General features: G+C 37.6%; 2 protein-coding genes across 7 annotated transcripts in view; one reads left to right on the forward strand and one right to left on the reverse strand.

The window, feature by feature from the left end:
• PRKD3 (protein kinase D3) overlaps positions 1-6,332 on the forward strand; it is an 83,570-nt gene extending 77,238 nt beyond the window's left edge. For all 4 annotated transcript variants that reach the window (XM_082427702.1, XM_082427705.1, XM_082427703.1 and 1 more), the window contains 3 exons: positions 393-660; positions 2,740-2,825; positions 3,622-6,332. In XM_082427702.1, coding sequence (XP_082283828.1) covers positions 393-660; positions 2,740-2,825; positions 3,622-3,795 — 528 coding nt within the window. In that variant the 3' untranslated portion in view covers positions 3,796-6,332. The remainder of the gene's footprint in view (positions 1-392; positions 661-2,739; positions 2,826-3,621) is intronic.
• NDUFAF7 (NADH:ubiquinone oxidoreductase complex assembly factor 7) lies at positions 3,748-25,472 on the reverse strand. 3 transcript variants are annotated; one of them, XR_014254282.1, is made up of 11 exons: positions 25,333-25,472; positions 24,861-25,024; positions 21,027-21,107; positions 19,955-20,065; positions 16,314-16,527; positions 15,442-15,500; positions 14,636-14,746; positions 11,940-12,083; positions 10,450-10,623; positions 9,629-9,920; positions 3,748-3,883 (listed from the first exon to the last, which is right to left on the reverse strand). XR_014254282.1 is itself a non-coding variant. In XM_082427815.1 (10 exons), exons 1-10 carry the CDS (start codon positions 25,397-25,399, stop codon positions 9,705-9,707), a joined length of 1,284 nt encoding a protein of 427 aa, XP_082283941.1. In that variant the 5' UTR covers positions 25,400-25,472; the 3' UTR covers positions 9,437-9,704. The 3 variants fall into 3 exon arrangements, 2 of the variants coding, with proteins under 2 accessions (XP_082283941.1, XP_082283940.1); XM_082427815.1 differs by lacking the exon at positions 3,748-3,883 and having other exon boundaries at positions 9,437-9,920; positions 11,940-12,026; XM_082427814.1 differs by lacking the exon at positions 3,748-3,883 and having other exon boundaries at positions 9,437-9,920.
• Positions 25,473-25,476: the final 4 nt, after the last annotated feature.

The following is a 25,476-nucleotide window of genomic DNA, read 5'->3' on the forward strand; positions in this document are numbered from 1 at the left end:
CATATAGTTCCTGCTTACAGGGTGATAGAAAGTGATCTCCTAAAAGCCAAATGATAAAAGATAAGCACCCCCCACTTCATCAAAAACTCTGAGCACTTATAACACCAGTCTGGTATTTGGCATTCTGGAAGCTAGAATTCAAAAGTGGTTTTTTGAAATGAGCATTAGCAAAGCTCTTCATACTGTTAGTAATGGATCACAGGGTTATAAATGTATCTAAATTTTGGGAAAAGGGTATTTTACAGTTTCCTTATCTATAATCTTTTGACATTCATAATCAATACAGTTGGCAAATGTGTTGAAATGATACAGTATATTTAGGGACAGGTATGTATATATAGATTGATACATATATCAATAATATAAAATTAACATCATCCTTTAATTTCCAGGTGAAGCTGTGTGACTTTGGTTTTGCACGCATCATTGGTGAAAAGTCGTTCAGGAGATCTGTGGTAGGAACTCCTGCATACTTGGCCCCTGAAGTTCTCAGGAGCAAAGGCTACAACCGTTCTCTAGATATGTGGTCAGTGGGAGTTATTGTCTACGTGAGCCTCAGCGGCACGTTTCCTTTTAATGAAGATGAAGATATAAACGACCAAATCCAAAATGCTGCATTTATGTACCCACCAAATCCATGGAGAGAAATTTCTGGTGAAGGTAAAATAGAAAAAAGTTTTAGGTCTGTGCCTTTTAGTCAAAATCTTTGTGATCCCAAATCACCCTGTCTCTTCTGACTTCTCTTTTTAATATTTCCCATTCACCTTCCAAATTCAACTGTTTACCAATTTTTTGAGCACGCTTCCTTTTACATTATCTTTTATCTTCCTTATAGTTCACAGGCAGGGCACTAATCCAGGCCCCAACTGCCTCATTTTGAAACTACTCAAATAGCTTAACTGTCCTTCTCAGTCACCACTGCCAGATCCTTCTTCAGGAAACACTACTTTCATCTTACTCTGCTCCCGGACATTTATCTCAGCCTCCCTCTAACCAGGCTGCATCTGTAGGTCTCTGTGATATGGCCCAAGTTTGCCTTCTAGCCTCATCCGCCATTACTGCCCTACGCAAGCTACTTTCAACTATTCGCTGCATTTTGCTTAGGCCTTTTCCCTGCCTACCGTCTCTCCTCCTTGCTGTCGAAATCCTTCCAGTTCTTCAGAGATCCCTTAACTTGTGGCTCATCTGAGAAGTCTTCCCTGAACCCCTCCTCCAAACTGTGTAAGATCTACTTAGGCTACTAGTTGGGTGTATTTATCTTTTCACGACCACTTATCTTCAGAACTAGATTCTAATCTCCTTGAATGGAGACCTGTAACTTAGGTTCTTTATATACCACTTAAAACATTATTTAACATTCCCATAGCATTTGATAGAACCACTACTGGGGAACATCCCCACCTGAATTTAGCCAACCCTGGGAACAGGGGGGTCTATTTTTTGTTTTCCCAAAAGTGCCAGACCTAATCATAGGGATTAATGGCCCATTAAACTGGGAAAAGTTTGAGGAACAACATATAAATAGTAGGCTTACTTGGTAATGAACAGAGCTAACTGAAGAAGTACATATGAGGGTTTGGGGATGTTGCCAAAGTCATCTTAGAGCTCCTTGGACAGTGTGGTCTGCAGACCTCTTAAATCAGAATCACTTGGTGAATTTATTAAAAAGAAGACCCCGCTGGCTCTATCCCAGAGATTCAGACTCACCAGCTGGATTGATACCCAGGAATAAATGCACTGAATACATTTTAATAAATACACCGAATGATTCTGATGCACATAGTGGACTGCCATTTAAGGAACAATGGATAAAAGTTTGAAGTATTTAGAATACAGAGAAATTAATAATTAAAATACTTATGGGAAAAAAATAACTTGATTAGGGCAAAAACAAAAATATGGAAAATCTTTGCTAGTTTGGTGGTATTTAGAACTAGAAATAGTATAAGTCGTTCATTTGGCTCATCCCTGGATCCATGCCTTAGTAACAGCTGTATTGTTACATAGGGATGTTGTCAGTGTATAGTTACCTGGTTGCTTTGGTTTTGCAGTTGGCCCATTTCTCCAAATAATTGGATAAAATATGTATGCCAAGATCTCACCACATACACCAAAATACCATGAACTTATTTGCTAAAACTTGTTAAGTATGAACTTTTGGTAATAAGTTATCACCTCACTGTAACCACATCTGTAGAAGCAAGGCAATGGCTTCAGCTACTTTTCCAGACAAAGCCCGAGACTAGAGAAGAACATGGCATCATTGGGGAGGGAAAAAAGAAACAAAAAGAATCAGCCTATAATCAGAGTCTGTTTTATTCATCTTAAAAAATAATAGTTAATACTCAGCATTTATATGCTGAGCACCATTCTAAGCCCTTTATGTGTATTAAATTTATTTCATCTTCTCAACAACCTCATTTTACAGTTGACTGAAGCACAGTATACTTTAGTAACTGACCCTATGTCACCCGTAGTAACAATGCCAGCTCAAGCAGGCTGACTCCAGTCTGTACTTTTAACCTGTACTCTATACTGTCTCCTTAATAAACCAGATACACTGTGAATTCAGTAAATATTTATGGATCACCAGCAGGTTAGCTTAAAGGCCATGTCCTTGAGAAGCAAAAATCCTCAACCTTATATTTCTATGGATTGAACTGCTTTCCAGGCAGAGTCACAGGTTTGGGATGCTCTATATGCTTAAATTCATGTATCTAATTTTGTCTTTTCCCTTAGCAATTGATTTGATAAACAACCTACTTCAAGTGAAGATGAGAAAACGTTACAGTGTGGACAAATCTCTTAGTCATCCCTGGCTGCAGGTAAAAAAAAAAAAAATGTATCTCTCTTGGCAAAAAAAAAAATGTATCTCTCGGCAAAAAAAAAAAATGTATCTCTCTTCAGCGATCCTCATTTGAGCAGTTCATGGTGATTGTCTTAATGAAACCACTCTTAAAAGCAATAGATTCTACATGTCTTAGGGCCTTATAGTATTCATTTCACCTTTTTGTAAGGTGAGCATGACACATTATGTTGTCAAATATATTTTATTTTTAAAATGTCCACTAAAAGGTTTATATTTGCATTGAAGAGATCAGAGATGCCATTTAAAATGTTTGGCTTAACTCCCCAAAAGCTATTGCATAGATTTGTCAAAAGATACCCCCAAACTTCAGAGTAAAGAGAGAAGCTTCAGAACTATTTTAAAGGGAATGAGGGATAGAAATAACTTCAAAACAAATATAATCATATTTCGTCTCAGCAGTTATTAAATTATCCTGGTAACTGATTCTAAGCACTTTCCCCTATTTTGAGAAGTAAGGTGTAGGCCTCTCCAACAAAATATTTTAGTGGTTATTATTAGTCACCTCAGAAGCCTGAGGCAATGTTTTCTTTTTTAATTTTAGAAACTAGTTCCTTCCTTCATGAGAGACTCTAAATTTGAAAAAGTATTTATCTTTAACATTGCTAACTTAAAATATTACAAGTGAACTTATTGTATATCAAGTATTTAGGAGGTAGGGGTTGTCAATTTTATGACTAGGGTGCTGAGCAAAAAAAAAAAAAAGGCTGACAGTATTGTTTCTTTTATGGTTCATAATCTTTTTTTTTCCCTAGGACTATCAGACTTGGCTTGACCTTAGAGAATTTGAAACTCGCATTGGTGAACGTTACATTACACACGAAAGTGACGATGCCCGCTGGGAAATACATGCATATACACACAACCTTGTATACCCAAAGCACTTCATTATGGCTCCCAATCCAGATGACATGGAAGAGGATCCTTAATCATTACTGAGCTGACTTCAATAAGGAAGGATTTCATGTTATGGACTGGTATTTTGCTGTGTAACTGTTGTTCTCTGTAGGTTGTCATCTGGAAGGATGCGAAGACATGAGGAAATATGATAAGGAATCAGTGACACCAATACTGTAGTTCATATTGAGTAGGTACAAGAGGGGAAACTGAGTAATAAAAACACATAATGGAACCCAAGATAAAGCTTTTCATAAATTTTTACAGCATAAGCAATAACTGGTTTTTGTATTTTTCCTAATCGTTCACTTTAGTACAATAGTGGCACTTAATTTATCTTCCCTTTCCTATTCTTAACATTATTTTTTTTAAAAGGAGAAAAAGGCAAGCTAGAGTCCAGTTATTGCGTAGTTTGACCAAATCATACAAGAGTTACAAGGTTGATTACTAAACAGATGTGCATTTATGTGGTAACTGAGAGGCTACCAGCATGCCATTTCCTATAGACTTTAAACATTTGTTTAACTGACCGTAGAGGCATTGAGGGGTTTTTCCTAGACTCCTGGAAAGGGAGTGCTGGACTGTTTTACCTTTATTTTTTAGGTCAGTCAAGACTCCAAAACAGTGATCCCTAACCCTTTTGGAGTTGAAATTCTGAATATGCTCTTTGGCACATGAAAATTAAGTTGTCACCTTCTGTAAGTATTGACATGTTGCAACAGCGCCTAAGGTCATTCGGGACAACTGATGTACAAAACCAGCAGTAGGAACTGCTGGTCTCAGTGCTGAGTTGTTATGTACGTCTTCTTATAGTTCAACTCTGCTGCTAAATATTCACGTTCCCACTGACGCCGTTGTGATGCCACAATTGGATTCCAACATTTAATAGGTATAGATCTGAACTCTAATTATACACTTTATCTTTACATAGTGTTGAATAATTTGAGGAAGAAAATTAAATATATGCTAAAAGTAGGCCAGTGCAGAGTCAGTCAATGCTACAGGAAAGAATAACAGTATCCTTTTGTTCTTCCCTTAGCTTATTGGAAGGCTTTACAGATATCTGGAATGTTTTAAAATCGATTATATTTTAAGCAGTTTGAGGGAGTGGATGGGGTGGAGCATGAAACAGTTTATAAGAGTACAGCTATATTATCAGCTGAGCAAATGAAAGAATGAAAGAAGTATTTTTTTTTTAACACTGCAGCTTCAGCAGCCAGCTAAAGACATTTTTTTCTACCCAGACAGCATATTTAAGAGGTTAGACTTTTTCATAGCTTTTTAAAAGTTACTAATAGTTTTCCCCCCAAAAAGTTAAAGATCTGGTGGGACCATTCACTTATAAAAAAATCTAGGGACTTTTTGTTTTCTGATTCCTCAGTAATCATTGTAAACTTTTTTTCCCCTCCAAAAAGAGCAAAAAATGTGGAGCCAAAAAATCTGGCTCCGTTCTTTAATTACCTGTGTTGGCCTCGGCAGGTGACAATCTGTTTGAGCCTTGAGTTCCTCAATCTATAAAATAAAGATTATAATTCTTGCCTGTACCTTCCTCACAGTGTTGTTGTGAAGATCAGATGTTTATAAGCTAAAAGTTATAAGAGTGTTAACTATCACTGCCCACAGAATTTGAGGTAGCAAAGGAAAAGAATGTTCTTCTTGTGAACAGACTAAGACTGAGAGGGCCCTTAGAGATCCTGAAGCTACTGCCTTATCTAGGACTAAAAATATCCTTGAGCGAATGGAAGGAAACACACAGTGCTCCTCTATTCTGAGCTCTTTACATGTTTTACCCTCACAACAGCCATGAGGTAAGTGCACATGAACTCTATCTCACAGATAAGGAAACTGAGGCACAGGGAAATTAAGTAACTAGCTGCTGAAGGTCACAGTTAGGATGTGGGTTTGAACCCAGGCAATGTGGCTCCAGAGTCCTTCTTACCCCTCCTAACCATTTTACTATACTGCCTACCCCTAAATATCTCCAGGAGACACTCCACAATGTCTCAGTATTTCATTGTCAGGCAGGAGTTTAAAAAATTAAACCAAATTAATTTTGCAAAACCTCTGGGAAGTGTATTTTTCCTGTGATAGAGGATAACTTCCCCAAATTTCTCTAAAGTAAGTCTGTTTATATCAGTGTGCTAAAATGAAGTAATTCTGAGTCACTAGGCACCCTATTGTGGTTTTACTGCGTAAGATGATAATTAACTGGAATGACGTTTGTTTGCTATACTTATATAATCAAACTTTACAAGCCATGAAATTAATTGCACTCTTTTTGTTTTTGTTGTTGAATGCCTAAGAAGTTTTCTAAAAAAAAAAAATTGTAAAGGCACTGTCAGATAATTTGGAGTTGAGTAATTTCTCCAGTTACTGTATAACCTGCATAACCTTTTTTTGTCTTGAAGTCATTGTGTTTGTATAAGAAATAATTGTTAGAAACATTTGATAATGTACAAAGTAGTCTATAATGACACTGTTTAGTACATTTTTATTTTTTATTACATCCCACTTTTTGTAAATATCCTCAAAGAAGCTTGATAATAAAATGTATTTCCATATCACCATACTTTTCCATGTGAAAACCTGAGCCTATCTCTAGTAGAGGTATCCAAAGAATATTTTATTTGGTTGTGTTCTTTTCCCAGGCTTTGGTAATAGAACTGTTTTGGAAATAGTATTTGTAAATGAAACTAATGCTATATTTAAGAACACAGATTTTTTTAAAAATCTGACTAAAATAAAAAACAACTCATTATTACAATTTTATACAAAATTTGAGGTAATAACCTCGAGGTCTCATTTCTTGGAATGAAAGTTTGGAATAATTTTAGGTTTTTCAGAAACTACCACTAAATATTCCACTACTGCAACTGCCAAAAGACTTAAGTTAAATACCTAATACCAAAGTACATGTACAGGTTTCAAGAAGCATTGCCTCTTTCCCCTTAATCATAAAAACGATTAAATAATTGGGAAGGGCCAACTATGGGTATTTTCATCTTCTAAAATTTCTCCAACCAAGTCTTTAAGGGTGGCTAGGAATGGCCCAAAGTTGAGCAGCATCTGAAAAATAAAGCCTCCATCTTCCTTTAATTTAGCATGAGATAGATAGAGAATGCTAGTCCTGTTCTCAGTGAAGCCAAAGAAGCAATAAGAAACAATCATTCATCACTCTGCCAATGAATTGCCAATATAGTTAAGCTATAAATTCAAGACATATAGCTAGTATTCTTTTCCTTTAATTTCACAAATTTGTGTTGCTAATATAACAGTTCTTCAGAAAGTCCATATGTCTGGTATTAATAAAAGTTTTTTGAACCAAAAAATGAGAACTTATAGAACTAAATCTTGACAGTTATCTGAAAATAAGAGAATTAACTCAGTTTAGAAAATTACTCCTCCTAAGCAGTCTGGATTTACTCTAAGTCATATTTTAAGTACCTGTTAGGTTTATTGGTTTTACTGTGACTTCTAAAATTTTTTAAATCTAATTTTAATTATAAAATTCACAGAGGCATATAAAAAATTCAAATACCAAAAAGGAGGACAAATAAGTCTTTTCCCACCCCTCAAACCAGATTGGGAAATTTAATAGTGATTATTGAAGTTCATAGCAATATAAGGCCTACCTCAAGAAAGAAGAAAAATTTCAAATAACCTAACCTACTATCTAAAGGAATTAGAAAAAGAACAAACAAAGCCCAAAGTTAGTTAGTAGATGGAAGGAAATAATAATTACGAGAGGAAATAAAATAGAGACCAAAAAACAACAGAAAACATCAATGAAACCAAGAGCTGTTTTTTTGAAGAGATAAACAAAACTGATAAACCTTTTTACAAAATTGATAAACCTTTAGCCAGGCTCATCAAGAAGAAAAAAGAGAGGACCCAAATAAACAAAATAAGAAAGAGGAGAACAACTGTACTACTGAGATAAAAAAATAAATAAATAAAAATAAGAGACTACTACAAACAATTATATGCCAACAAATTGGACAACGTAGAAGAAATGGAATGCCAAGACTGAGTTAAGAAACAATCTGAACAGTTCAGACCAGTCATTAGTATTGAAATTGAATTTGTAATTAATAAAAAACCTCCCAGCAACCCAAAGTTCAGGCTTCACAGGGGAATTCTAAACATACTAAGAAAAGCTAATACCTATCCTTCTCAAACTATTCCAAAAACTGAAGAGAATGGAATGCTCCCAAATTCATTCTACAAGACCACCATTACCCTAGTACCAAAACCAGATAAAGACTCTACAAAAGAAGACAATTATAGTCCAGTATCTCTGATGAATATAGATGCAAAAAATCCTCATAAATTAGCAAACTGAATCCAACAATATATTAAAAGGATCACACACCATGATCAAGTGGGATGTATTCCAGGGACACAAGGATAGTTCAATATTTGCAAATCAATCAGTGTGACCCACTACATTAACAAAAGGATAAAAATCACATGATCATCTCAAAAGAGAAGAAGCATCTGACAAAATTCAACATTCATGATAAAAACTCTCAACAAAGTTGATATAGAGGGAACATATCTCAACATAATAAAGGCCACTTAACCACACTCAATAGGGAAAAGCTGAAAATCTTTCCTCTAAAATCCAAATTGGAAGGGAAAAAATAAAATTGTCTCTATTTGCAGATGACATGATACTGTACATAGAAAACCCTAAAGTCTCTACCAAAAAACTGTTAGAACTAACAAATGAATTCAGTAAAGTTGCAGGATACAAGATTAATACACAGAAATCTGTTGCTTTTCTATACACTAATAATGAACTATAAGAGAAAGCAAGAAAACAATCCCATTTAAAATCACATCAAAAAGAATAAAATATCTAGGAATAAACAACCAAGAAGGTGGAAGACCTATACTCTGACAACTATAAAACACTGATGAAGGAATCTGAAAATGATACAAAGAAACGGAAATATATCCTATGTTCTTGGATTGGAAGAATTAATATTGTTAAAATGTCGATACTACCCAAAAGCAATCTACAGATTTAATGCAATCTCCATCAAAATACCCATGACATTTTTCACACAACTAGAACAAATAATCCTAAAATTTATATGGAACCACAAAAGACCCAAATTCCCAAAGCAATCTTGAGAAAAAAGAACAACACTGATGGTATCATGCTCCCTGACTTCAGACTTTACTACAAAGCTACAGTTATCAAAACAGCATATTGGAACAAAAACAGACACATAGATCAATGGAACAGAACAGAGAGCCCAGAAATAAACTCACACACCTATGGTCAATCTACGACAAAGGAGGAAAGAATATACAATGGAGAAGACAGTCCCTTTAATAACTAGTGATTATTGGGCATCCTTTCCTTACTTTTTATATACAAGTAAATATCACTGAACAGAAAACAACCAGTCTGCATTTAGTGTTTTAATTGCTGTGAAATTACTTCTAAGCATTTCTTTAAATGTAGCTTTTCTCCAACAAAAATGGAATCATAACTACAAAACATTTTGCACCCTACTTTTTTCACTTACTAAATCTTAGCAATCTTTCTATGTCAGAACATACTACTCTACCTCATTTAAAAAATATATGGATAGTTCCATTTAATCAGTCCCCTGTGAATGGCCAGTTGTTTCCAGTTATAAAACCAATCAGAATTCATGGTTACATTTTAAAACAAAAATACAGCAACTAGCTTTATTAATTAGAGGATACCCAATAATAAGTTTCATTAAATTGAGAACACATATTTGTACCAAGAATCAAACACAATCTTAAAAGATCAATTTTCAGTTGTATTGTATGGGCTATTTTTATTGGCTGTGAAGAGATAAAATATTTTAATACTTATTTTACCTGTGATATATAAAATGCGTTCTCTTTATTCTAGTTTCTTAGGCCAACTTGGGAGTAAAAAGTCCAAACTGAAATATCACCGCCAAGCAAGTTCACCAAACCCAGCTACAGGTGATGGAGAGGGTTTTGACTGACATGCATTCGTCTGATGATTTCTACCATGAAGTCTCTGATGAGGTATCAAGGCAAAAAAGTTAAATCTTTCTCCCATCTTCGTAGGATTCATTAACATATCATAGCCCTGAAGTAACTGCTGCCTCAGTGATGGCTCATCTGATTTATCTAAAAGAACCTGAAAAGAAAAAGATTTCTTAGTGAAAATAACCAGGAGAAAGGATTCCTAGTTATTTGCAACAATACTAATGACTATTAGCTATTCAATAAAACAGTGCTTAAAATGTAATTTCTGATCATCTACCTTAGAATCATGGTGTGTTTATTAAAGACACAGGTTGCTGTGACCCAAACCTATGGATTTGTATGTTTAGCAGATATTCCCAGGTGGTTTGATCTACACTGAAGGGTTAAGATGTCTTCAAAACAGTTGTAAAATTCATACTCATACAGGCAGTCAAGTTTTCTTAACAAACGTGAATACTATTTGGAAGTCTTCATTTTACCTCAAGAGAGATGTATGAAACTTACCAGGCTGCTCCACCCCCACGCTGTCTGGTTACACTGAACCCTATGCTACTGGAAAGACTGGAACACCGAGGATCTGACTAACGGCAAGAGCATTAAGGCCAAGTGAACTTAAAATATTTATTGAAATGGTATGAAATTAAACTATTTAATAACAGTGAAATAACATAAATCATTACCTTCAGCCGGACATCAATGCCCATATTTCTTAAAAATGTTTGCTGTTTTACTGGACCCAGAGAAGCTACTTTCCCCTGGGACATTCTGCGCAAGTAACTGAAGTCCACGTCAGCTGTGAGGTCTGCTGTTCCCGGGGCAATTAAGACATCATGAAGCCTGTGGCCACAAAACCCCTTGAACATAATTTTTCAAATGATGAGTTTTTGTACTTTTATGGTTATCATTATCAAGATGAAAGAAATGCTATCATTTTAGTACATTTTACATAACAACTGTTAAAAAGGAAAATATAGCCTAAATCAGTGGTTTACAAACTTACCAAATAGCACCCTTTCTTCAAATGAAATGCCATGTGGAAAACCCACTATAAAGTGCTATGTTATAGTGCCTGAAGATGCTGCCTTTGACAGTTTTTTAAAATTTTCATTAATGCCCATGGTGATGAAGTAGAAGAGAGAATTCTCCAGATGAATTCAGGTTACCAGAACCTAGATGGTGTTTTACAAAGTGTATCCATCAACTATATGCATCAGAATCACCTGAGAGCAAAGCAACTATACTCCAATAAAAATTATTAAAAAACAAAAAAAATCACCTGAGAACATGTTACTGGACTCTACCCAGACCTAGCAAATCAGAATCCTGGAGATAAGCCTAGAGAATCAGTGCTTAAAGAAAAAAAAACTCTCCAGGTTTTTCTTTAAAAATATAAAGTCAGAAATTGAGAAACACCGATCTAGAAAATGACTTAATAACATCTAGTTAAATGTATTTCAATATACTTTAATTAAAGTATATTGAACAGAACTGATCATATTCCAAGACAGCGGTCCCCACCCTTTTTGGCACCGGGGACCGCTTTCGTGGAAGACAACTTTTGGGATGGTTCATGTGGTAATGAGAGCGACGGGGAGCGGCAGTGCCTGCCGCTCGCCTCCTGCTGTGCGGCCCGGTTCCTAACAGGCCGAGGACCACTAATGGTCTGAGGCCCAGGGGTTGGGGACCCCTGTTCCAAGAGCATAAGAAAGTATGTTTAGGAAGGATAAAACAATACATTTGGAAAGGAAAAAATGTGTTGAAAATATGACAGAAAAAGTCTGAATGATTACAGTAGCTGGATCAAATCTATAAAAAGTAACTTTTTTTTTAAATGAAGGAGGGGAAATTTTTAAGAACTTTTAAGAAAATCTTTCAATTTGAATTATTCAGATGGTTACTAGGATCTATGCAAACCTAGGTTCTGCAACTTAAGGAATAATGCAGACAATCCAGACCCTGTTCAAAGGAGAGGTGGACGGTAAGACACAGGGTTAAGGGTGATTATAATAACATGGATTAATTATAAAATAATGTAATACAACAGTGCTAAGCACTGTAGAAACCAAAATAAGATAAAGATCTTCAATGAGCTTCAAACCTAACAAATGACAACTGTAAGTAAATTGTACCAGTTAAATTCTGATAGATCATGTGACTGAATTATACATACTCTGAAGGTATCTGTCTTAGTTCCATCATGACCATAATCAGCAATCAGGGCAGCACCTCCAGTTAGTGAAATGCGTTGAGAAAGTTCCTGAATAATAACACCAGCATCAGGACACACTTCCACGTGATCCCTTGTTTCATCACACTAGTAAGGAAACAGTTGAATCAAAATACATCATCCAAAAGACCTGTTTCCTTAGGGTTTTTCTACAATGAGCATTTCTTAGTTACAATAAAAATAAATTCCTTCTCAGGGCTTCCCTGGTGGTCCAGTGGTTGGAACACCATGCTTCCACTGCAGGGGGCGTGTGTTCGATCCCTGGTCAGGGAACTGAAGTCCCACATGTAGCACAGCCAAAAAAATTAAAAAAAAAAAAAAAAAATTTTTTTTAAATAAAAAAAATAAATTCCTTCTCAATATGAATATGTTGTCTACACTCAACTTTTCACATGACATCCTTTCTATTACACAGAACTCCTTGGTTCTCTGATGTTGTCCATTCAGTTTACAAAGATATTTTAATTTTAATGCCTTTTATAAAAAGGCATATGCCCTCTCAACCCTCCAGATGGCTAAGAACATTATCATTTTATTTATGGTGATTTTACTTCTGTATCATAATTCATATAAATATATTCCACTGGGTTGAAAGCATGGAAAAGGAATTTTTGTCTGCCTAGAACAGTGCCTGACACATAAGAGACACTAAAAAGTTGTGCTGGTAGAACAAATGATATAAATCCATTATAACAAAACAGACCCTATTAAAGCAAGTATATCTGCCTTCTTTTGTGGGAAAAGGTACCCCAACGATATGCCCTATATCTAGCAACACCAGCTTATAAACTAGCGTCAATGTACCTGAAGCCCTTATTTCCCAAGATGTTCAACTATTAACTAAGGGTCCTCAAGAAGTACATACTAGCTTAAAACGTGTATTGACAATAAATAGTAATACTTGCCAACTGGACTAGCAGATATGAAATTTCACTAATTTCTGTGATAATGAAAAATTTTTTCCTCATTGTGCAAACGTACATTAACTTTTACTCCCTCCTAACACCTATTACAAGTGAAGTACTGACCTGCTCTGATATCTCTGCCTATAATGGCACAGGTCTAAGAGGTACAGAGTCAGGCAGACTCAGCCCTTGAGTCTCACCTCATCTACTGCTTACTAGAGACAAGTTACTTAACCTTTCACAGTCTATTTCATATACTAGGCTTACTGTGAGAATTAAATGAAATAATAAACCACTAAGCCTCCAGTGCTATTAAATAAATTACTGTGGTTTCACTATATAAACCATGGGGTCAGCTGCTTCAGGCATAAGGTGACACGACTCAGCGTTCCATGCTGACATTCTTAACATCCTAGACTGCTCTTCAAGACAAGAGATTCCACTACCATTTGCTCCATCCAAATGAGAGGGAAATCATCACTCCCTTTCTCATAAGTGTACACTGTTCAAGTGAAGACCTAAAAACAATCAACTCTCAGGGGGTTAGCTCGCAGTAGCTTTATGAATTTGTTTCTCACTCAGGTAAAATTAGCCAGAGTATGAAAAAGTAGAAATGCTCACAAGCACTTAGGCTGATATTTTAAACTTATGCTTTGCAATGAAAACTTAATTCATAGTTTTATGTTTAAAAGCTCTTCTGCTTTTAAAATCGGTAACTTCTAAGGCAGAAATTCTTAGTTATGGTCCAGAAAGTAGAAATCTTCTTTTTCTGAGCTCGAAAAAAAGGGAATAAAACAGGCAATCTAAAGCCCAAACATTCCTGAGAAGTACAGGTTTTTTGAACGTTTAAACTCAAACCGAAGATACACAGGCTCTTGCAATTATTCCTTGAGGACAATAGAAAGGAGTAATCAAATTTTAATTTGGGTGGAAGCATGAGAAAAAAGGTATGCTCTAACAGTAGCCCAAAGAGAGTGATAATAAAACTTACCTAATAATAGTTTTGAGAATTAAATGAAAAAATAGAGTAATAGGGGCTTCCCTGGTGGTGCAGTGGTTAAGAATCCGCCTGCCAATGCAGGGGACATGGGTTCGAGCCCAGGTCCGGGAAGATCCCACATGCCGCGGAGCAACTAAGGCTGTGCGCCACAACTACTGAGCCTGCACTCTATAGCCCACAAGCCACAACTACTGAGCCTGCGTGCCACAACTACTGAAGCCCGCGCACCTAGAGCCCATGCTCTGCAACAAGAGAAGCCACAGCAATGAGAAGCCTGCACACCGCAACGAAGAGGAGGCCCCACTCGCTGCAACTAGAGAAAGCCAGCGCACAGCAACGAAGACCCAATGCAGCCAAAAATAAATTAAAAAAAAAAAAGAGTAATACATACAAAATATTCAATAAATATTGTTATTGTTACTTTACACTGTACTACATTGTTTTCACAGATACATAACTTCCTGTCAAGTAGGCAATATTGTCACCATTTGATAGAGAACTGAGGTAAACAGAGACAGTCAGGGACTTGCTGAGTAAGCACTTACTTTCTTATTACATTAAGGTCACATGGCTAAGAAATGATTTGAACCCAGTCTCCTGACTCTAAATCCTGTGCATTTTCACTATTAATGAAAAGCACCTTTCATGTTACAAGGAACTCTAAAATACTAACTCAGAAAATAAGACTGAAGATTTGGCTGGCAATAAACTAAGAAAAAAAAAATTATTCCTACTTGTATGAAGGCTTCTGCTGGGGTAGCACAAGGCGCCAAAACAAATCTCAGTTTATCAGAAACCTGTGGATCAATATCAATGAGTACTTCCCGCCATCCGTGTGGTGTTTTCTAAACACAAAATAACACATAAAAACAAATTTTTGCAAGTTTGTTCTCAAAATTGCCTCTACCAAAATAACTTTTCTCCTCTTATCATATATAAGACAGATAACTAACATTTACAGAGCACTTTACCACTTAAATTATTTAAAGGCATTACTTCATTTCCTTTGAACAGTATGAGTAGAATGATAGATGCAAACTATTAATGCTGTTTAGATAAGAAATGGAGGAGGAAATAAGCAACATGGAAAGTGCCCCCAAAATGGAAAACAGACTTAGGAGGACTGATCAGAAGCTTCTGCCAACAAATTACTACATAATAATATATACTCTTAGCCCTACAAGTTACCAGTACATGTGCATTACCACCAAATCTTAAATCTCCTCACAGAAAGAATGAAGAAAATTTTTAATTTTTGGAATTTAAAAATATTTGCTAAAAAATAATCCTTCATTGCACTATAGTCATTTACTATCTTACATTCTCTTACATCTTTATCCCAGAGGAATTAAGAATCCTTAATATCCTAAGAATTAAGAATTCTTAATATTTCACTTTTGCCTTTCAATTATTTATATTCATCAAACTTCCAAATATAGTTAATTTCAACAAGTAGTAATTAAACACCATAAATGTTTATTCTTACAACATAAGGCCCTTTGTTATTCAATTATAAATGTGACTTCTTTCCCATCAATACCTGAAACTTATGCACAGGAAGAACATCGAAAAATTCATGTGCAAGATAAAAGCTGTACTCTATTTAAAAACAGAAGAAAAAAATTAACATTTCAGCATTTTCAAGGCAATCAACTGGTTGTTTTGAACATTAACAAAAAGAAAATGCATAGTTCTTCGTAATGGAACTTGTGATGCTTCCACAATTATAACTTCCACAGAATCACCCACCTCTTCATGGCAAACCTACTGTGCAGAACATACGTAGTAACTGTTATTACTGTTCCCATTTTCCACATAGAGGGTCAGAGAGCTGAAATATCCCAGTTATCAGCTTAATGTTTTATTCATCACCAGGCCCAAAAGAAATCAGAACTCAAATTTGTTAGCTGGAAGAGGATTTGAATTTCCTAAAATCAGCCAAGACGGTTAAGGCCAGGAAGGGCTGTGGTGCCTTGGCCAAGGTCAGACCACCACTTTAGGTTTGAGCTGGGGCTCATCAATATAACATTCTTGAGGAGTTAAGGGATTCTCCCACCACCCCTTCCTTGCCTTTAGGCAAGTAAGGATGATCAAAAGATGAGATAATTAAACTCATCTACTAACATTGCTTCCTTCGGGCACCACTGCCTTGGGCTACTTCATCATCAGTACCATCTGAGGGGTAGGGAAAAACTAAAAAGTACAACCGAGATCCATGTTTTGGTTTTGGTTTGCTTTGGTTTTTGCAACATCACATGAAATTATTTTCTAACACAATGCTGTTCTCTATAGGTAAGGGACTTGGCAGCCCTAACTCAATCTACTACATTGCTCTACAAGGTTGTGGTCACCTATCACTACTGTGAGGGGTTGTGATCAAAATTCTTTCATTAATCAATGTAAAATAATTACCTTTTGGAACATCTTGCAGATCTCGGTACCAGGAAATTGGAATTCCAGACTTAGTGACACCTTTCATATATACTGGGGATCCAGCATTTCGCTCTAATAGGACCTTCTCTTCAGTCAACATTAATGCTTGAATCTCACTTAATTTTTGGCTGACCTCTACCAGATGTATTGAAATGTCACAGTTTTTCAGCACAGATGCAAGCTGACTGAACACCTAAATATAAAAAGAAGAAATTGGCAAAATCTTGTTGAGTAGATTTTAGGTTTTCTAACCATTGACCTCGATAATTTGCTCATGTCACAGCAAAAGTAATAATTCGTTTCAGAGAACCTCACACAAGTCACTCTCCAGCAGTCTATGAGAGTCATAACCTACTGGAGTTATTAAACATAGTCTATATAAGAAATGAACAGTACATAGTACACAGTACAATTTGGTTTCCTACTGATAAAAATTAGAATTATGACTAACAAATGAAAATAAAAGCTTTAGCATCCAATAATAACAATGATTCAGATTAGAGAGTCTAAAAAAAGACCAAAGAAATAAAATGTATATAGCCTTGTTTTTTTTTAACTTTGAAAAAACAGAGATTTTTTACTTATAAGACCTGAAAATTGTTATACACATCACACCTGGGGCCACACAGCAAGTTCATGGGTAAAGAGCTAGGCTTGATTTTAAAAAGCTGCTATGAAGAGAGTATCCCAAAGAAGATCATTGACTAGCCACTGATACAGCAAGTAGGGCCCTAGAAAGTGATGCGGAAAGTCAAACTGCTGTATCTCAAGTGATTAGGCCAGCAAACCTTGGGCAGCAGGAGGCTGTGGCAATAGCTTGAAAAAAATAAAGAAAGAAAAAAAGAAAAAGAAAAAGCTGCTATGCCTACAAAATCACCTCACCCCTGAGATGATCAGACTGTATCCACAAGAAATCAGATTTGAATGGCACTAATTACTTGACAGTTTAACTTTGAGATTCTTTCCCATTTTCAATTTCTTCTTAGCCACACACATTTTTTTGCTACTGTAAACATGAGAAAAAAAAGGAATATACTAATGTTTTATCAATATTTTAATGCTAAAAATTCAATGCTAATTGTATAAAGTATATCAATATTTTTTTCATTTGAATTTAATACTCACTGGTGATTTGCCTCCTACTTTTGAGACCTGAATATGCGGGTACAGACTGATTAGGACAAGACGACTTTTCCAAATTTAGTTTTGAGATGAAACTATAAATGGAAAAACTTCTTCACAAGAGAAAAATCCTTCAGAAATATGATCAAAAATAAAAACAAGTCTGTAATTACACCTTTGGCTATTTTCTTTACATTCCTTTAAATTCTTTGGCTTTTTAAGAGTTCTCAGGACTTGATCTAGGGAAGCATCCTTTAGACATTTTAAGAGCTGTGGGTATAGTTTGGTGCATATAGTTTGGAGCACGGAGTTCAAGGTAGAGCACAGAAACAAGTCTGGTTGTGAACACCTTGTATTGATAAGAGGGTAGCTGCCAAAGATGTTTACGCATGGGAATGATAAAGCCAAGCATTTTCTTTCCAAAAGACAAGCATAAAGAATGGATTATGGGGGCTTCCCTGGTGGCGCAGTGGTTGAGAATCTGCCTGCCAATGCAGGGGACACGGGTTCGAGCCCTGGTCTGGGAAGATCCCACATGCCGCGGAGCAACTGGGCCCGTGAGCCACAATTACTGAGCCTGCGCATCTGGAGCCTGTGCTCCGCAACAAGAGAGGCCGCGATGGTGAGAGGCCCGCGCACCGCGATGAAGAGTGGCCCCCACTTGCCACAACTAGAGAAAGCCCTCGCACAGAAACGAAGACCCAACACAGTCATAAATAAATAAATAAATAAATAAAAGAACGTGATTTTCTTTAAAAAAAAAAAGAATGGATTATGGGGGACAGGGATTAGGAATTTGGGATTAACAAATAAACACTACTATATATAAAATACACAACGACAAGGACCTACTGTATAGCTCAAGGAACTATATTCAATATCTTATAATAACCTATAATGGAAAATAATCTGAAAATATATATATAATCACTTTGCTGTACACCTGAAACACTGTAAGTCAACTATACTTCAATTTAAAAAAAATTTTTTAAAGAAAAAAAAGAGCTTTGGGCTTAATTTTTAAAGTTCTTGAAACAAAATATTGTTTGAGAATCTTATTAAATATTTTATATTCAAATGACTTTGCCAATTTAAAAAGATACAAAATAGAGCCCTGGAAACATAAATCAGTGGGTTCCCCTCACCACCAAAAACATACAATATAATCAGGATTCTTATTTGTCAGATATTTGTAAATATTCTTTGAAAAAAAAAATCCTTCAATTCTTAATTTCAAGCAGAAATCATATAGCATCAAGAAATTTAAATTTCTTTAAATTGAATATGCATTTTTTTTTTACACTGATTTGTCAGGTACACACAAAATAAGCTCACAATTTATTTTGGGACATACAATGTAAGTAACTTTGATGTTAGTAGATAATGCCCAGTAGCTATTCATAGGGGTTGTACCAAAATATACTTACAAGCAGTACATGAGAGTTGCCCTTGCTCCCCATCCTCACCAACCAAGGTCTGACAACCTTGGTGTTGTCAGACTTTCTAATTTTGAGGGTACAGTGGTTACTCACTGTGATTTTAATTTTCATTTCCCTGATTACCAATGAGTCTGAGCATCTTTTTGTCTTCATTAGCCACATGGACTCCCTCTTTTATGACAGGCCTGTTCACATCTTTGGCCTGACTTTTCTATTGAGTTATCTGTCACCTTCTTACAGATTTAAAGGAGATCTTCGGGGCTTCCCTGGTGGCGCACTGGTTAAGAATCCACCTGCCAAGGCAGGGGACACGGGTTCGAGCACTAGTCCAGGAAAATCCCACATGCCGCAGAGCAACTAAGCCTGTGTGCCACAACTACTAAGCCTGTGAGCCTAGAGCCCGTGCTCTGCAACAAGAGAAGCCACCGCAATGAGAAGCCCTCGCACCACAACGAAGAGTAGCCCCAGCTCGCCGCAACTAGAGAAAGCGTGCACAGCAACTGAAGACCCAACGCAGCCAAAAAATAATAAATAAATAAATAAGTAAAATAAATCTATTAAACAAAAAAAGTTCTTTATGCATTCTAACTACCAGTTCTTTGTTAGTTATATGTGTTACAAATAACTCCTCCCACTTTGTGTTTTGTCTTGTCACTTTATGGTGTCTTTGAAGAACAAAATGTTCCTAGTTTCTTTAAAGAACAAAAAAGTTCTTAATTTTAATGTATTTGAAATTATTAATCTTTTCCTTTATGGCTTCTGCTTTTTATATAATGTAAAAAACTCCCTACTCAGAAGATGAATATATTTTCCCATAATATCTTCTAAATGTTTTATACTTTTAGCTTTTACATTCTCCCCTCACCCCCATTTTTTTAAGATTAGAAACAGATAACAAGTAATGATTCACTATATTATTTTGACATTACATTTTACCTGAGAAATATGAGATTAAGGAGGTAAGACTGAAAACCAAGGAAATCAACAAAGTTTTCAAACTCAGTCAAAAGTAACAAGAGTCGGGTACATGAGACTTTAAGACATTCTTTTATTACTTACCCTCAAAATATCTCCCAAGAGGGTACCCCTGCCTGGGCCCAGTTCCACCAGTTGGAAAGCTGCATTTTTTCCAGTGGCTATCCATTCACTGATGAACCATATCCCTAGGAGCTGTGACAAGGAAAGAACTACATTCAAGCATTATAAAGCATAAAAGTATACCACAATATAAAACTCTATGTAAATAGACTTTACGCCAGAAGGCAAAATGTTTCCTAACAACCATACACGTTATTTAACATGTTAATATATGTATACGCACACAGGAACTTCACTGGGACTACAGTACAACAGACACCACTTAGGAAGCTTAGTAACAGAAGAAAACACCTAGTTAAAAGGCAGCCTCTACTATAAAAGGTCCCATGACACAGATAAGAGGATATCACTTACCGAAAGGTACTAGTATTTCAAAGCAAACAGACATATGAAATATGATTCTGCCATTTCTTCATATTCATGTAATTTCAATAATTACATGGCTTTAAGTCATAATTAATATTTTTTTAATGCCTAGATTTTTCTTCCTTTTGTGTACTATTTTCTATTTCTAAATTGATCAAAGGTTATATATGGAAATAAATGAACTAGAATTCCTGAAAAGAATTCAAAGTTCTTAAGGAGACTTCTACTATAAATACGGCTAAATAAGGGGTATAGGCTATAGAGCGCATTTTGATTCCACTAATTCCTCAGTATTTTTTATCTTTTCTCTCTTCCTTCTTGAGGGAACTCTCAACCTCCTTCTTCACCTTGCCTGTTGTCTCTCTTCGTCTTTCCATTCTCATTTTTTCATCTGGTTCTCCTCTTTTCCAACACCTTTTCTTCCATTTCTTTTCTTTTTCTTTCCTTCTGTCCTTTGTATCTCTACATTTCCTTTTCTACAGTAAAGTATTAAACCTTTCAAATGTCCTCGATACCTCTATTCCTTCAGTATATAAACCACTAAAAAATTAAAACTTGATGAATCACCAAAAACAAAGCTGTAAAACACTACTGTGGAATACTACTACTTGATCTACTCTCAAATGTTTGATAATTAGTTTCTTCTAGAGTTTACGTTGGATATTACCTCCCCAAAGATCTGACTTATTTCAGGTGAAGTAATGAAATCTCCTTTTTCTCCTAGCATGTCACGGTTCACATAATAGCCCTACGTAAAAAGAAAAAATGGAGAAAACAAATTAATTTTCAAATAAGCTTTTTAAAACACCCCTCCAAAATCTCACATAATGTATACGATGAGATAAACAAGTTATTTCATAAGAAAGTTCTCTCTTCCAAATAAGCAAAATAAACAGCATCTTTACCTAAATTTTACAAAGTAACAGTCATTTTGCAGAACTGGTAGAAAAACAATCACTCCTTGACTACAAAGGCAGAAGCCAAGCAGGGCCCCTCTCCACACTGCACAGCTGCCCTCCCTCTCCTGCCTCCACACGAAGACCCTGGCTGCCCCGCAAGCCCCTCGCCCAACCTCTCCCACTGTGTTTCAAATCAGCCCTGCCTGCTCTTGAGGCTGCTTCTTGACCTGGGTGCTGGTGACACAGGAGTGTTCACTTTGTCAAAATTCATCAAGCTGTATAAATGTGATTTATGCATTTTTCTATGTGAATGTTATATCTCAATAAAAAATTGATTTTTTGTTTGTTTTTGTTTTGTTTTGTTTTTCATTTGCCCTGCCTGGCCATACATCCTTGCCATCGCAAATGTTCTCCTTTCTCCTTTCCCATCTCTCCCTGGCAATCTTCTACTCAGTAAGACTGAATCTGCTCAAATGCCACCTTCTCTGACCTCCTCCTCCAGCCCTCCAACCTCAGGCGAGACCGCATGCCTCCTTTTCTAAACTTATTTCTTTATATATCTAAATTCTTCACCAGAAGGATTAGTCATTTGGGGGACGGGACTATGTCTTATTTACCTTCATATCCCAAGTTTTAGTGTAGTGTTTAGCCTTCAAGAAACACTCAAGAATTGTTTAAAATTTCCCTATGCCCTTCAAGCCCCTTCTTCTACCAGCTTACCCTCAGCAGGTGACCTGGGCTCGGGCCCAGGCAGGAATTAAAGAATGTTATTAAATAGACTTCCTCAGGTTCCTGACCCCATCCAGCCTCCACTGTTCCCATTCTTTCCTCGGGACTCAAAGGATGAAACGCCTACACCTTCTCTTTTCCAAACTTAATCCTGTGCTCTGGCTCAATCATCATTCCTCACATAACCCTCATGGGCCAGGATCTTTCTATCACAGCTTTCTCTTACAGCTTCAACTTTTCCCCCTCAGCATTAGAAATTTAATTAAGTCACTTCCATCTTTAAAAAAATTTTTTTCACTCCATACAGCATCTCCCCTCTAGCCTTTCTCTTTCCCTTCGTAAGGAAGTATTTCAGGGGTGGGTGGGTGTGGGTGTGTGTGTGTGTGTGTGTGTGTGTGTGTGTGTGTGTGTGTGTGAGAGAGAGAGAGAGAGAGAGAGAGAGAGAGAGAGAGAAACGAACCACTCTGGCAGTCTAATGAACACTACAGACCCTTCACAGAATGTTTTTAAATGCACGGGACTTAAAACACACAGGACTAAATATGAAATCAATTGAAAAATACTTATCAGGCTTCCCTGGTGGTACTGCGGTTAAGAATCTGCCTGCCAACACAGGGGACACGGGTTCGAGCCCTGGTCCGGGAAGATCCCACATGCCACGGAGCAACTAAGCCCGTGTGCCACAACTACTGAGCCTGCGCTCTAGTGCCCGCGCGCCTAGAGCCCGTGCTCCGCGGCAAGAGAAGCCACCTCAATGAGAAGCCCGCACACTGCAACAAAGAGTAGCCCCCGCTCGCCGCAACTAGAGAAAGCCCGCGCGCAGCAACGAAGATCCAACACAGCCAAAAATAAATAAATAAATAAATAAATTTATAAAAAAAGAAAAATACTTATCAAATATTTTAAAAATAAATTTGTGATATAGTAATATATATACACCTTTATAAGTGTATTAAAAAGCAAAACTGAGCTGAAGTTCTAATAAATAATGAAGTTTTGAAGTACAGAGAAGTACAATAGTACTTTGAGATATCATGATCACTCTGTTGTGATATGACAATGTCAGTGATTTCCACTGACGCTAAAATCACAGAGTATTGCTGATGGTACTGGTTGTTGCCTATGTTCATAATCAGAGAAACACTAAACTTCAGTTAGAGGTTAATGAAAATAAAAGTGTAATTTTTATTCCCATCCACGTCTATAAACCCCCTGATTTCTATTCAAGGATCCCTAGGTTAAGAACCTCTACTTTAAATTTGAGTTACCTCAAGGCTTACTCCTGAAAAACCTTTTCTTCTCTAAGTATACTCTCACTGGCTCCTTTTTATTTTAACGTCATCTATATACTGATGATGACCAAATTTATATATGCATGCCCAATCTTTCTCACGAACTCCAGACTCTTACGGCCAGCGGCTCACTTACTATCTCCACCTGATGTCACTGCCAACACAACGTACATGAATGCACCTCCTAAAGGTTTCCCATTGCACTAACACAAAAATCTAAATTTCATGAAAGCACTGCATGAACTGGCTCCTCTCCAAACTCATCTCACACTACTTTCCTCACCATCAAACCCTCCCACCCGCCAGTCACTGCCCTGCAGCCACACTGGTGCCCTTCCCTTCTCTGTGTACCAAGGCATTTCCCAGCTTAAAAACCTTGTGTTTCTGGATCCTCTGCTGGGAACCCACTTCTCCCAGACTTTTGCCAGGCTGGCCCATCCCCACCCTTCAAGCCTCAGCTCAAATGTACTGGCCTTCCCCGACCACCTACCTAAGGAACTTCTACAATCCCTATTCCCACCACAGTATTTGCTTTCAATCCCTATTAACCCAGTTTTGTTTGTTTGTTTGTTTGTGTTTTCCTCCCTCAGAAGCACTTACAGCAATCCACAATGATCTTGTTTAATTATTTGTTTCCTTGTTTATGGTTATCTCACTAGAACATAAGCGCCATGCTCCATTGTCCACTGCAGTATTCCCAGAGCCTGAGACAGTGTTTGGCACATATGGCACCTCAATAAATGGATAAAAGATGAGTGGACCTCACCTCTAACCCAGAGATGTTTGTTTTAAAGTTTCTCCTTATCTGAACTTTTGGTACATTGTAACACTGCATATAGGCATTAAAGGATCTCTTCCTTTACTAAACCTCTGGACCCTGAGTCACTCTACTATATCCAACAGCAAAAGGCCAAATGAACCCCAGGATTCCACAGATCTCATATTTCAACCCAACAAAAGGTGAAACATTCTAAAATAAAAGGACCACAGGCTTTCACCAAGTGACTTTGTAGAGCAGACAAGGAAATGAAGGTCAAAAACCTGTGACAATGCCTAATGCTAGAACGTAAACGCCCACACCTTCCATTCTCAATGGAATACGCTCCCAGTGCCTGCTGATGCCATCCCAACACAGCTTTCCAGGCACTAAATTCGTATTTCCTGTTGCCTATTGGACATTTCCACCTGAGTCCCACAGACACTTCAAAGAGTTCGGATTGAACTCTTTCCTACCTCTACCTCCTCCTGAATTCCCTTCTTCCTGAAAAATGACTCCAGTATCTACCATAAACCCAGGAAGGGAAGTCATCCTTCCTTCATATCATAAGTCCAATCGGTTACATCGTCCCCTGAACATCTTTGTAACTTGTCCTCTCTTTAAAGCCACTGCCGCTGACTTGACCCAGCCCTGACCAACTGACAGATTCATTTATCTGTCCCAGGTTTTTGAGCGTGGCTCTTCCCCTGGAAGGCAACTGCCAGGGCTGAGGACCTTCGGGGTCCCCTCTGAGCATATCCTCCTGGTTCACACCCCGCAGCGCAGCTAGAGCGGGCCTGGTCCCCGGGCTCCCCGACCCATACCTTGGCTGGGTTGGTCAAGACCTCCTTCATGTACTCGGCCACGGTGATGGGACCAGTAGACTTGATTTTGTACATAAGATGCCGCAGCATAGGGGTCACCGGGTTGTTTTCTGCCGGCTCATTCCCGGAACTGAAGTACTTTCCTCTCCAAAGACAAGGAAGGACTGTAGAAAACACACATTAAACGGCATTCATTAGAAACCTTAGTATTGGCATGTGCACAGCAGCCGGAGTGATTTCAAAGCGGCTTCGTCAACCCTTCACCTCGGCCAAAGCCAGGAAAGCTGTCTCGGGCCCTCAGCACGCCCAAAGGGCGCAGCAGGCACGCGCTTGGCCCACGGCCACACAGCCATTTCGTGTCTGACGCTGGACTCCAGGCTGCAGCCTAGAGCGCCCCGGAGCCCCCTCAACTGGAGAAGGCGCCCCGGGCGGTTTCCGCGGCAACGGGGGCTCGGGCACCGCAATTGCTTACCCGCGCGCACGGCGCACAACCGCCCAGCGCACAGCAGCCCAGCGCCTGCCGCAGCGAAGACGCTCATCCCGGACTCCGCACACAGCTGCTAGCCGCCCGTGGGTGGGGAGTGCTCCAATTTCCGGGGGAGGACACGCCCCCTGC

This window comes from Balaenoptera physalus (assembly GCF_965194825.1).
Source record: "Balaenoptera physalus genome assembly, chromosome: 15".
In the NCBI taxonomy this organism is placed as follows: domain Eukaryota; kingdom Metazoa; phylum Chordata; class Mammalia; order Artiodactyla; family Balaenopteridae; genus Balaenoptera; species Balaenoptera physalus.

Coding starts and splice junctions, on each gene's coding strand:
- NDUFAF7 (XM_082427814.1), bottom strand. CDS start 25,399: ATGAGCGTCTTCGCTGCGGCAGGCGCTGGGCTGCTGTGCGCTGGGCGG. Junction 20,066..21,026: donor TAAGTCAGATCTTTGGGGAG/GTAATATCCAAC, acceptor TCCTTGTCACAG/CTCCTAGGGATATGGTTCAT. Junction 16,528..19,954: donor TCTTGGGAGATATTTTGAGG/GTAAGTAATAAA, acceptor TTTTATATTTAG/GTGTTCAGTCAGCTTGCATC.